The following is a 14,206-nucleotide window of genomic DNA, read 5'->3' on the forward strand; positions in this document are numbered from 1 at the left end:
ACAGTTTGTAGCAGTTTACTGTCAGGGAACTCTGTTAGTTGTGGCTGACGTAAAATATGATCCATCCATTATCTGTAACCACTTTTTCCTTATCCGGGTCATGATTGGGGCAGGAGCCTAACCCGGCTGACCTAGGGCAAGAGATGAGGTACAACCTGGACAAGTCACCAGTTCATCACAGGGCACATAGAGACAAACACCAGAGTCACTAATAAACCTATTAAGTGCATGTTTTTGGACTGTGGGAGGAAGAGAACCTACTAGAGTGAGAACTCTAGTTTTAGCAAAATCAGTGTACAGTACTTCTTGTGGGTGATCGTACCCCTCAGTAAAAGGTTACACAGTGCAGGAACAGGCATACAGGGCTCAGAGTGGGAATGGCAGACACCATTCACCTGGTTACAAGTGAATGTAGCATCATTAAACTGGTATTTCACGCAGTGTTGCTTTAAGCTTCATTTATACTTCTACGTTTAAGTGTTACCTGCAGCAGCTACAGGAGTATCACAAAGCCGGTTTAAAGCTCACTAATTAATCATGCATTTGATTTCATTTGTTTAATACATGAAAATAAATGTAGTTTTTCAGAAGATTAGGCTGCTATACTATTATTTAAAAAAACATGCAACTGGTTAGTTTGTGAGCTTTAGAGCTGCTGGTGGGCAGATCTTGTTACCTTCAGCTAATAGTCTGCTGCTGTAGATCTTAGCGTACGAACATGAGAGTGGTATCAATCGTCTCCTCTTAGACCTCAGAAGATCAGTGTGAAACAGTTTATTATTTGACAATCTGAAAATGAAGACACGCCCTCTAACATCCTTTGTTTCATCCTCACGTATAATGAGACATGTCACTTTGCACCAACTCCAATCATTGAACATTACAGCCCGACAAACTCTAATCATCGCACGGCATGAATATGAATTGGCTGTCTGTCATCTCAAGTTTGATGATTAAGGATTCTCGTGAGTGCCGTTCTTTTCCGATTCGACAGTTGCTATTCTTCATTGCAATTACTCTGTTATGGAATTTGACAAATTTTAATAGAAATGACTGATTAGAGGTGCGAGAGAGGCGGCCAAGGTGCACCAGAGAAGTATATTTGTCTTGGAGCAAAAAGACTTTGTCAGTGAGTCATATCGAGATCTTGGCGGCATTTCCAATCTTGATGAAATCAGAGGTAACGTGGGTACATCAATGAAATATTTGTCAAAAGGTTTTTTTTTCTTCTTCTTTTAAATTAAGGCCACCAGGTAACCAGGTATTCAAGGTGACAGCAAAATCTGTGCAAAAGCACATTTATACTCTGCTTTCTTTGGCTTTTTCTGCTACCAATAACATCTATACAAAAGGTTTCCAGTTCCATTCATGGTCACCATCTATACATTCATGCTCTTTTGCTCTCAAAGCAAGATCTGATGGGTATAAAGTGAAATAAAAATACAGTTTTAAGGTTTTAAAGGAACATTTGACACATTAATAATAACTCTAGCTTTCACCAGGTCTTTACTTCTGTTACAGGAATTTTTAAAGAAAAACATGAGTTGAATTTATTATTCTTGTACAAGAAGGAGCGTTTAACAGTGCAACACACAAAAGGGGTTACAGAGAAAAGGCTCCCTGAGGAGCTCTAACAGTTGGTTCTTATACTTTTCTTTTTAAATGGGCTGTCTCGGACACCTCCCTCACTGTCGAGTCTGCTCAGCAATGAACATTATGTATCAAAATGACACTTCTCAGGCCTGTGTCTCACGTCCTTGTCTCTCCTGTCCTTGACCTACTGATATCTCTCCCTGCCATCCTCAGCAAAACACAGTCCAAATAAGGGAAGTGCACGAGACATGCAAAAGACAGGAAACACACATTATATGAGTTAAAACATCTGAACCCCAGTATAAATCCTAATTTTTATAACAACTTCGACTAGAAGCATAAGATGTAACGCAGGATTTGAACCTGTATTATTACATTGTTTGTACTGTAATACGTCTTTTTTGTACAAGAAACGATGAATATGCCGCTCTGATTGTGCGCTGAAGTGATCCAACATTCGGGACCTGGTTTAGGTTATGGTTCGGGATAACACTGTCACACGTCATCACCCGTCGCGTGCTACAGAACAGCAGAGTCAATGAAGACAGTGCCTCGTCTCAGACTGGTGGCATGTGTGTAGTGAACTGCTACTTTACCACTGCTGAGATGCTGGAATCGCTCGAGGACCACCGGAGAAACGATTACCCAGACACCAGTGGGCTGCTGGCTGCTCCCACTGGCAAAGCAATCACTGTGTTATTTGGGAGAGAATGAATTACTGAACAATTTCAGATTAGACCGCTTAATCCCCAAATGAATGCCTCGGGGTGTTAATAGAGACCGTACCAACATTTGTGTCTTGTATTACCTGTCATCGTTTCCATGTTTTTTAATGCATCTTGCAATTTTATAGGATTGTGGAAGCAGGGGTTTCTTATAACGCTCTCTACAGTGGCAGCATGTAAAGTATTATCACATTCTTTGGTTTTTCTTTGCAGCTAATTCGACCATCGTGCCCTCGCACATCTTTTGTGGTCGTGGTGTTGGATTTGCCGTGGCCTGGACCAAAAGCTCAGCACTCACTGAAGAAGAGGAAGCTCAGATCTCTGCAGAACCCCGACAAATAAACAAACCCCCCCAAAAAAAGCAGAAATCATAATGGCTGTTGAAATAAAGGCTGCAGAGGATATGAGAATCCTTGTTCAAAGAGGTGTATTCTTGCAATATGAACCAATCAGAAATCGCCCTACAGGGATTTCCATCATCTCTCTCAGACCTTGATACCAGGTTGAAGATGGAGCTCCTTTTATCTAGGCTGAGATTGGTGATTAGATTGAAGAGCCCGGCAGAGGAGTCCTCTCCTCCACACTGAGAGGGAAAAGCAATGTTCCACAAGACTACACATTCATTACTCAAAATAAATCTCCATTAAACAAATGTCATATGCATAATTAGGCTATAGGAATAATTATAATTGTGATTAGTTTCTCCATGAGCCGACCTATGTAAATTGTGATTGACACACGGCAAAAAGCAGAGTGCATAAATGTGGCTTCAGAGATACACGGACACACACACACAGGCTGCAGCACAATAACAAGCATCCGAATCCAGAGGCGACGAAAGGATTCAGGACATGGGAAGCTGTAAACATGCCACCACCACACATTCATAATCCAAGCTATACGCACAAAGCTCTGTATGCTTCTGGTATGAGGAAAGAACACACCCACACCTTTAATAAAACAGTCCTACGATGAATCGCACCTTCACGCAGGATTTGTCTCCGCCTACGGATATAACAGAGGTGGATGAAATATTAGAAACACCTCTCGGTATAGAACAATTTAACAGCAGCACACACTGCAGCCACCTAAGATGATCATGACGCTCAATAAACAGCTAAAACACAAAAGCAAAAAACAGTTAGTATACGAGAAATCATCATACTGAACTACCAGGAAAGGTTTGTGTGCCCTGGAAAGTAATCAAACTTTTCATCAACGTCAACAAATAGTTAAAGCAGTAAGAAAAAAAAGACCAATAATTATGTGGAGATAAAAGAATAAGAGAGACAAATGAAGTGTGTTGCAATCATCGAGACCTTATCTGAAGGAGAAATGCTGTTATGTACCATCGTTCTAAACCTTGGTAGATTTTTTTTTTTTAAATGAAAACATTTTTCATATAAAAGGACGGGTCATTAACAAACGAACATTACCCGCCTCATCTACAGTAAACCCTGAACTCACATTCACATGTACAATAAAAACTGAAAAATAACGGTTTAAACCCGTCCATGAGATGCAAATTATTTTTTTTTTACATCTGATGTCTGTAGGTAGAAAATATCAAAAAGTTACATTTCAGTTCCAACACACACTAAATGTTTGATTTATTGCAGGGCTGTTGCACTAGGTGAGCCTAAACTAAACTGTGTGTGAATGAGCTTTAATCTGTCGGAGATGCTACAGATCCACACACACACTTTTTTTTTAAGTCTCTGCAATATATTTGCAGTGGATTGAAAAAAAGAAGAAGCTGTCATTTGTGTTTAAAATACACGTTGAACACTCTTGATGTAACAGGACAGACTATAGGAGTGGACTTTGATACGTTTAATTTATACAAACAGAAGTCAATAAGGCACCGAGCACAAAAGGTCCTCGTCTCTCTCTCTCTCTCTCTTCAAAAGGCAGCGATTACAGCCGCAGCCTTGATCTGTCCCACTGCTGTGGAAGTCCCGCTGGCAGGGCAGTCCTGATATTTGTGCGGAGATGTTGAAGCCAATTATTACCAGTCTGCGGCTGCCGCGGATCCCACTTGATGTGCACCTTTCATCTCAGAGAGCCATCTCTCAGGGAAACAATAAGCAGCCCCTCCTGATCCTTTTGAACTCACCAGGTGGGGGCAGCAGAGCTGATATGAGCTGAACAGGTGACTCGAGGGAGGAGGGGGGAGGTTTGCGTTTGAGTTCATGCACTGCAGCGGCTGCTGTGTCAATACATATGGTAAAACCAGTGTCAGCGGGGCTAATGCATATGCAACAAGCCCAGACAGGTTATACGCGGCTTCTTTTACATTTTAATGGAAAAGCTGGGAATGGCAGATAAAGCCATTAATGGAAAATGAAAAAACGTCGGCGCCTCCGCGACCTGAAACCAAAGAAGACGGATCCACAGCTGCCCTTTGGATCATCTCCGAGATATTAACAGACCACAACACACACACAGCTTTTATGATATGTTCACATTTATTGTGCAGTGACTTTTATATACATACATTTTATACACCTAATTTACATGAACAGAAATAAATTAATCTGCTAATGTTCTTTAACTCGTCTGGCTTTAGTGTTTTTGCCACCGACTGGACACGGCAAAAGAAATATTTCCAAGTGACACATGAGTGACAAGGCAGTAACATGAGTCAACTAACTTTCATTAGTGTTATAACTTACACGTATAAAGAAGCAGTTGGTAAGAGTTTTTAGTGTTTGAGCACGTCTAAAATGTTAAAAACGTCTATAGGAACCTACGGAGAAAAGTTGGAGGAAGGCCAGTCGTCACAGAGAGGACCGACTCCATGACAGCTTTAGAATTGGAAATCTGTCACACGTCTCTGTGCTCACTTTGAAATCCAAACATGGATTAGAGATTTTACAAGCACCAAACTTCTTTTTTCTGATTTCAGCTTTTTAAAAGAAAATATCCAAAAACAAAAGCTAGAAAGTTAAAAACAAGAAAAAAACAATTCGATGCTGATGGCAGGAAAACGAGACCTTTGTGCACCGGTTTATATTTCAATATTTAACAAAGTCTCACGTCATGAAATCACCGTTTCATAAATATAAGCTGTATTTGTTTTGTCTGTACATTCGCTTGCACAATAATTTCCTCGTTATTTAATTGATACATTTGCTCTAAAATAATCTTGTGGACTTATTTTCGTCTTTACGTCGTGGACCGAGGAGACAGCGTGGCCAAACAAACAAACAAACAAACAAACAAACAAACGCCCTGCAGGTCAACAAATCTTACAAACTGCATCTTTAGTATTAGAGATGACTATTACTATTGTGCTACATACAGTATTGATCACTGACATACACACAAAGATAAAACACGACTTGGCTAATTAGTGTTTTCTTTATAAAAAAGTAAATCTACCGAGCTAACCGTCTTAAATTGTACATTGTAGTGCGTGGAAACAATAAAAAATACATTAACTGGAGAGGGGAAAAAAGAAAAGTGTAAACCATCGGAGAAATGATCTTGAGGTTTTCCCGTATACGCAAACCGTGGATTAACCCGCTCTGGTCTTTTTCAGTCTGAAGGAAGCGACAGGAAGTCTAACTCTCTACTGCTAAGCTTATGAGAAACACTGACACTAACTAGAGTGACATGCCTATGAAACACGAGACAACACATCGACTCCAGCCTCCTCCCACCGCACGGAAACACAGAAAGAATTTACAGGATACATTTATGGGGGGTCTTAAGCGCTAAAACCGCTGCGAGCAGCAAAAAACTCTAAGCTATCAAAAAACATGCAGCTCGTGGCGAGTTTCACCGTTCAGTAGCTGTTGGTGGTAAACGGCTGCGTGAACACCCAGAGTTTGTAGAGTTTTATTACTTTTATTTCTATCGCGCGAGAAAATGGCTCCGCTGTTCCCGTCAGCCTCGCACGCTCCGATCCAGCCAGCCGTCACGTCACCACGCCGTACAGGAACATCTGATTATTGCACACTAGCACTGAACTTGCAAATGTTCATGCAGAATGAATGAGGAACACACTACACTCAAATCAGTGGTTGCTCACTACGTGACAGATGACCATACAGTTCTTTGGAAGACTAAAACACGTCGTGTTCGGGAGGGTCGGGTACACAGAACTACTTGGCACACTTAACCGAGCGCTTGTATTACAGCCTAAAAGGTGGAGAGAGGGCGAGAGAAGGGTGCGGTGATGTTTCTGTGACGACGACTGTGTTACAGTACCTTTGTTCAAGAGTAGAAAAAAGAGAGGAGCGTTAGAGATGAGAACTGCACCGAGGAGGAGGAGGAGAGAAACGTTTCTGTGAGAGAATCTAGCAACCACTTTTTTTTTTTCAAGCAAATTCTAGTGTCTGCATGTAAAATATATATATTACATCCATAAACCGACATTCATAGCATTGTTTCTGTTAAAACACAAAAATAGTTAAGACTCACAGAAAGAATCCCGCAGAGATGTCAGGCGGTTCAAACTTGTTGTACAAAGTAAAACGCCAAAATAAAAAAATCAAATCAATGTTTTGTTTTTTTCAGACGCATTTTCCCCAAAAAACTACTCCACACACTAGACTAGTGACTAGACAAGTGAAACGGTCATAAGGCGAAACTGTGGCAGAAGGATGAGAGGAGGAGGAGGAGAAAGTGAGATTTGAAGGGGGGCTGTGGTGATGGACCTTGTGTTTAATGGACTGTGGATCATCTTCACTCCAGCTCATGGGGATTGAGAGCCTGACCTGTAGCTCTTAAAGCTGCCCAGCAGACTCTGCACCCCCTTCTTGACCCGCCGAGCCACAGAGTCAGCAGGAGGAGTGGGCAGGCAGGAGGCGAGGCCGGGTGGACGCGCGTCCAAACATTTCTGGTAGCGAAGCTGTAGAGACAAAAACACACAGACAGCATGAACGGTGGATTACTTTCGCCAAATTAACTTTAAAACTTGACGGAGCTGAAATCTATCTTCTGTGTTTGTTGGTGACTCACCATGCAGGCAGCCTGCACGGCCTCGCTCAGACTGGCAGCGTTGGGCTCGCACCAGAACATGTGACAGGTGAAATCTCGGGGCCCCTCCGCCATGATGAAAGCGAAGGTGTGGACGTCCTTCCCCACGCCCATGAACGACAGGAAGCGCACCCTGCACTCTGACAGCACCGCCTCATTCTGGAGCCAGAGGCAGAGAGGACACGGTTACGTCTTGTTACATTTATCAGACTGATTTTACTTATGTCAACGTAATCTGACGTCACCCTCCCCGAGTCCACGCCGTGTGCTGTTACCTGTTTTGAAAGTATCGTGAGGGTGGCTGGTGCGACATTCACAGAGACAGGAGTCCACTCGTTTCTATCTTTGCCATTCACTGCCGCCTCCAGTGCATCATTGATTATATCCATACCTGGAGGAGGAGAAGAATCCATCAAACTTTAACAACAGAGCCGCAGAGGGCACAAAAAGTACACAAACAGATGACGTGTTTAGAAAGTTTCATATATTTTAAAGTGTTTTCTCACCGACTGGTTTTGCCACAGCCTCACAGCCAAGGTAATAAACATGGAAGTGCTGGAAGAGTTCATTTTTGGGAGCAGGAAACTCTGTAAAAAAAATTATAAAAAAAAGGAGGAAACGTCAGTTTCCACATTTTGAATTATGAGGATATTCAAAGTGTCTTCAAGCTGCTCTGCTTCACCTTCCACGGGGATGACCACGGGGTTACCCGGGTCAGAGTTGAGCCTGCTCACGCCCGGCTTGCTCGCCTTTCTCTTCATCATTATCTAAAAGTCAAGAGACGAAATGATGTCACCCGTGGCAGACCATGAACCAAGACGCTGCAGTGAATTCATGATGAAGCCAAATTAAATGCAGTGGTGTCTGACCTTTGAGCACATCTCATGTAAACTGGTGGCGATGTTCTTGGCAGGTGAGTCGCAGCGGAAAACGTGACACTTGAGAACCTGAGTCAGGTCGTCCCGAGCCACATAGGCGAAGTCCCTGCAGGTCAATCAGTCACATGTCGAGTCATTAATACAGCATCAATGTGAGACACACTCTGAACAAATATACGCTTAAATACACACAAACAGACACACGAAACAAAACTTCATATAATATTTAAATTATACCTTTCCCTGTTCATGACGCAGCATGAAAAGAAAAAAACATGGCTGTTAGAGTTCAGTGAGACAAGAAGCAGGCGGTTATCTTTGTCTGCAGGGTTCTTAACTGTCCAGCAGAGGGCAGCAGTGTACCATAGAAAACACACACACACACACACACACACACACACACACAGCAGTGCAGCAGAGTACTTGTCATGACAGATTTCTTAAGGAATGCCAAACATCATGACTGCAGGAGGAGTTAACCTCTAAATGCAGACTCAGCAGAACACTGAAACGAGTGAATCAATAAAAAAGTTGAGCAAACTTTTGACTGCAACTAAATTGACCATAATGCACCAACTGCGAGAAAAATTTTGATGAATCAAATACAACCGGCCGCTTTAAACCGTGGTTTGTTTAAAGCAAATTAAAAAAGTTAACATAAATAAATTATTTGTAGTCCCATTGTCGCTATGGTTACTGACCTGCCGTTGTCCCTGCCAACACCCCAAACACGGATGCTGCCGATCGGCTGAGCATGAAGCAGAGTCTGGCCCAGCGGGTCGATCAGGTTCATGTTGTCATTCTTCAGGACCATCAGCATGTCCTTACCCTGTCACGACACACACGCACACAGTGTATGAGATACTGGAGATGACAGGAACTGTAAACAAAGTGTGTGCAGTGAAAATCCGCTCACCTCTCCCCAGATACCAGCGGTGTCATGAAGGTTGTGTTTGTGATAAGACAGCTGCCTGATGCAGTTGTTGACGGCGATGCTGCTCTTTCCGGGCGCCATGTCCTCCTCGGACATCTCGACCCAGCCCAGAGAGCGCACTGCAAAACACTGACGGTACAAACATGTGGCGCGTTAGCACAAAACAGGATGCCTGCTTGGCTACAGACATTGATCTGTGTGTCAACATTTAAATGTGTATTTCAGCTAAACAGTTTTCAGTCTTTCATCTCAAGAGCAATGACCTTCACACGAGTTTACATTTGAATATTTTGGAGAAATCCAGCATGAAACACTGCCTTACTTTAGTTTCTAAGTCTGTGCACAGCGGAGCGAGCTTCTCTTCTTCCTCAGACTGGGCACAATTGTAACTGCGATGACAGAGAGAGAAAAATCGAGTGAGCAACAGAAATAGAAGAAACATACTAAATAATAACTAATAAAAAAGTTTGAACTTCACGTACTTCAGGTTGATGGATGCATAGCGTAGAGTGGCTCCTTCAAACTCCTTCAGACTTTGATCAGATGCGACCTCTCCCTCCTCCTGAAGATACAGACGAGAAAACTGGTCAGCTTATTTTAGCTGGAGGACGTTAACTTGGACGACAACGTCGTCTCGACCATGAGCTGAGAGAATATGCTCAGAAAAATAACTCATCTCTGTGTATTTACTCTGACTTACCCTCCACAGTTCGCCTTCACCGGCTCCTTCATCGGTGCTGGAGAGCTGAGCCCAGGATTCCTGTCGGATACAACACAACATATTTAGTCTCCACACAGTCGCGTGTCGTCGCCTCCATCGAAGCAAAATGCAGGTTAGATCTCACCTCGGGCTCCTCACAGGGTGTAGTCTCCAGGGACATGGTCGAGGACATCATGGAGTCGCCGACTTTACCCAGGGGTGAAGGAGGCTCCCACTGGGTGGTGCCTGTTGGGATGTGCCAGTAGTATGTGCCTGACGTATCTCGCACCCTCATCCATCCTGAGGGCAGGTCTGTGTCCGTCTCAAAGGCACTGGAGTCCCAGAAGGACTCTGAAAGGCAGAAGGAGAAACACGGCTACAAATTAAAGTCTGTCAGTAAAATGTGCGTAAAGGGATAATGGCTGCTCTATCTTTATGAACAATAATCAATAACCACATTATATTTGTTGTTTCTATTCATCTCTGAGTGTTTTGACCTTTCCTGTTATCAGTTTACTGATGAGAAATACAGACGAGGCTGTTGAACTTCCACTTCACTTCTTCCTCAGGTAAAAGGTGACAAAGCATCTGGTGTCGCTTCACCTCAGACTTAAACAATACTTTGCTACATTCAACTACTACACATCTCTACACACTACTTTAATATTACTGAATACTGATTACAAAAAAGGGAAAAGTTTTTGTGCAGTGTGTGGGATACAGATCAATACAATAATGACATATTAATTAGAAAACATTACAGACTTAGCCTTGATTAGTTTGGAGATGTGTGGGTGAAACAGAGGGCCTGTGATCAATACATTATTAGAAAAACTATTTGCATACTAAAAGCCAAAACAACGTGAAAGTCTTTAATGTGAAAGAAACGAGACACAGAGTACAGTCGATCTTCCATGCCGGCCTATATTTGTAACTTTAACCCAACAAACTTACCGTTTATAAACATTTATAACACTCGACTATTCATACGCAGATGTGCAGCATCTGTCAGCACTTACAGCTGCTCCTGCAAAGGCGTATCTGATATTAACACAACTTTACTGTTCATACACCTGCCTCCGTTTATGAGTGCTAATAAAGACTTATTTCTGCTTTTGAAAGGTCCGTTACAGTGTTATTATCTTTTTAAAGCATGTATTCACCATGTCTTCTGCATCTATGATGTTGTGTTGTTTGGTGCAGCATGTTTAATGTCGTGGTCTAACTCTTGTTTACCTCTGTTGCCGTTAGGAGAGCTGTCGGCCGTGTTGTCCTGAGACAGAGCGGGCCAGCTGGTCTCTTCATCGTTGGGCGTCCCGTTCATGTTGGAGAACAGGAGGCAGGCGTTCCTCCCCACCACGCCGCCCTCCCTCCCCTGTTGTTGCGGCCCTCCACCCGAGGTCTCCTCATCATCATCATCGTCCTCCGATGTCTTCTCCTTCTCTTTGCCGCCCTCTTCTCTCTCTTTATCCTTCTCCTCTGTGGACTCCAGTGTGTCGGTGATGAGCAGCGGCTCGTTCAGGATGTTCTTGGACTCCTCCTGACTGAGACCGGGGGTCATTGCTATTTTGGGAGACTTGTTCTGCTCCTCGTTCCCCTGCTGTTCTTCCTGAGTGGTGGTCTGACGTGGTGGGAAGTCCTCCTTGTTCCCATTCTGGCTGATGTTGCAGTTGTGGTCCTGGTCCTGCTGGTTGTTCTCGGCCACTTTCCGCAGCTGGTTCCGGCCTTCTTTGACCCATTTGGCATTGTTGCCGGTGGACTCCTGCTCGCACCAGTGGCTGCTGTCGTTCAGCTTGTTCTTCAGCTCTTCATCCTGTTTCTGCTTGTTCACAACATACGACATGTCTTCATCATCGTGGCCTCCCATGGTAACTTTCCATGTAAGTGCTGCGATGGAGGAGAGAGACTGGATTAGAGCTTCAGTATAAGAGTATTTGAAGAGTACAGAGGCTGTTGGCTATATAATACATTCAGAGGCGTTAATAACGTAAATATCAATAAAAATATTAAAGTTAAATCGAGTGTAAAGCATAAAAATAGCAACATTTTAGCTGAAGTACGTTTCGCGTTCGCCATCACTCCTATTACTTTCACTGCTCTGCCTCAGCGAATGCGAAACGTACTTCACAGAAGCAGCTTCACCTTCCCATTTTAACCGACACGACCCTTTTTCCTCGAGCTCAATCTACAGTCTAAAGCTTCGTTTATCTTAAAATCCGCGTCTAGACGCAGCCTGCGTGCTGAAACGTGTCGGTATTAGTCTGGAAATAACGGGCTCCGTCCGCCATCACCGCCGTCATCTTGGCTAGGCGGCTAACGTTAGCGGCTAAAGGTGGCTAACGGTTTCCAACTGACGCGAGCTCGCGCTTGGCTTTTATAATTTAATCGCGCTCGTGATGCGGAGTTAGACTCACCTGCTCCACCTGAAACCTCCTGCTGTCACTAATAAGCGGGACAGAAGCGGGTAGCTACATATTTCCCGGGAGTCGGTGGAGGCTTCGTGTGTGTCGGTGCTGTTTTCTCCGTCAGTGATGGAGGGCGAACTGCGTCACGGACTGACGTCACGGCCGCAGCCCGCTGCTGCTGTCGCTCAGAGACAGAGACACAGACACAGACAGAGACAGAGACAGAGAGACACAGAGAGAGACAGAGACAGAGAGACAGACAGAGAGAGAGACAGAGAGACACAGAGAGACACAGAGAGAGAGACACAGACAGACAGACAGACAGAGACACAGAGAGACAGAGACAGAGAGACAGACACAGACACAGAGACACAGACAGACAGAGAGACACAGAGACAGAGAGAGAGAGACAGACACAGAGACAGACAGAGAGACAGAAACAGAGAGACAGACAGACAGACAGACAGACAGAAACAGAGAGACAGACAGACAGACAGACAGACAGAGAGACAGACAGACAGACAGAGAGACAGACAGAGAGACAGAGACAGACAGACAGAGAGACAGAAACAGAGAGACAGAGACAGACAGACAGAGAGACAGACAGAGAGACAGAGAGCAGCTGATGTGTCTGTTTCTGGACATATTCAACTTTCAGCTTAAATAATAATAAACTCTGTAAACTTTATTTATTGATTATTTATTTATATATTATAATTATATATATTTATTTTTTATTTATATATAATAACTTTCATGCAAGAGCTGCAGCCCAGAGTGCTCCACAGAGCAGAATAAAGACAGTTATTCAGGCAACACAACAGTTAAAGCATAAAAAAAAGAATTAAAATAAAAAAGCATAAAACTACAACAATAAAACATTGAAAAAAATTAAAATATGGTAAAAAAAAAAAGCACAATTTAAAACCAAAATACGTGCTTTCATTTAACTGTGCAACTTATTTTAACAAAACATCATGAATATGATGTTTTTCTGGATTCTTTAGTCCTCTGTGACAGTAAACTGATTATTTTTGTCCTTTAGGAAACAGTGATCAACATTTTTCTGTTCATTGTTTGGATGGAGTGAACACATTTAATTCACCTGTAACTTTCAGCTTACATAATAATAAACTCAGCTTTATTTATATAGTACCTTTCATGCAAGGGGGTGCTTCACAGAGAAGAATAAAGACAGTTATTCAGGCAACACAACAGTTGCATTAAAAACTAAGAATTAAAAATAAAAAGCATAAAACTACAACAATAAAACTAATTTGAAAAAGTAAAAGTAAAACATACATGGTAAAAAAAAAGAAGCACAATTTAAGAATCAAATCAAATCAGATTTTATTTGTATAGCCCAAAGTCACAAAGTACATTTGCCTCTGAGGGCTTTACAATCTGTACAGGAGTGACACCCTCTTTCCTTAGACCCTCGGTTCGAGTGAGGAAAAACTTGCCCACAAAAAACTTTTAACAGGGAAAAAAGGTGGAAGAAACCTCAGGAAGAGCCACAGAGGAGGGATCCCTCATGTACAGAACAAATCAACAGCAGTTGCATAAAAATTAAAACCAAAATAATGTGCTTTAATTGTATACAAAACATAAAAATTAAAACCAAAATAATGTGCTTTAATTGTATACAAAACATCATTTATATGATGTTTTTCTGGATTCTTTAGTCCTCTGTGACAGTAAACGGATTATTTTTGTCCTTTAGGAAACAGTGATCAACATTTTTCTGTTCATTTTGTCCTTTAGGAAACAGTGATCAACATTTTTCTGTTCATTGTTTGCATAGGGTGAACACATTTAACACTGTGGGGTTATGTAAGAATTTGTGTGTTTGCTCTTGAGTCACTGTGGTAGATGGAGAGGTCACTTCCCGGTGTAGCAAGGTGTGGCTGAGGTTTAGTCACATTTGCCCTGTATTTGCTTATTTGCTTGTGTGCCTTATTTGGTTACCTCATGTGCCATTTAGT

The 14,206-nt window shown here is 42.6% G+C and overlaps 1 protein-coding gene across 3 annotated transcripts; it reads right to left on the bottom strand.

Annotated features, from left to right (window-relative positions):
- Positions 1–4,767: 4,767 nt before the first annotated feature.
- apbb1 (amyloid beta (A4) precursor protein-binding, family B, member 1 (Fe65)) lies at positions 4,768–12,387 on the bottom strand. Of its 3 annotated transcripts, none has more exons than XM_010731940.3 (15): positions 12,231–12,387; positions 11,053–11,703; positions 9,962–10,167; positions 9,817–9,876; positions 9,599–9,678; positions 9,439–9,505; positions 9,099–9,245; positions 8,884–9,011; positions 8,420–8,425; positions 8,174–8,288; positions 7,987–8,071; positions 7,811–7,891; positions 7,580–7,695; positions 7,287–7,463; positions 4,768–7,176 (listed from the first exon to the last, which is right to left on the bottom strand). In XM_010731940.3, the coding sequence occupies exons 2-15, from the start codon at positions 11,681–11,683 to the stop codon at positions 7,021–7,023; spliced, it is 2,055 nt and encodes a 684-aa protein (XP_010730242.3). In that variant the 5' UTR covers positions 11,684–11,703; positions 12,231–12,387; the 3' UTR covers positions 4,768–7,020. The 3 variants fall into 3 exon arrangements, with proteins under 3 accessions (XP_010730242.3, XP_027136267.1, XP_010730243.3); XM_027280466.1 differs by lacking the exon at positions 12,231–12,387 and adding an exon at positions 11,940–12,143; XM_010731941.3 differs by lacking the exon at positions 8,420–8,425 and having other exon boundaries at positions 7,021–7,176.
- Between the last annotated feature and the right edge of the window lie 1,819 nt (positions 12,388–14,206).

This window comes from Larimichthys crocea, chromosome VII, assembly GCF_000972845.2.
Source record: "Larimichthys crocea isolate SSNF chromosome VII, L_crocea_2.0, whole genome shotgun sequence".
Taxonomy (NCBI): Eukaryota; Metazoa; Chordata; class Actinopteri; family Sciaenidae; genus Larimichthys; species Larimichthys crocea.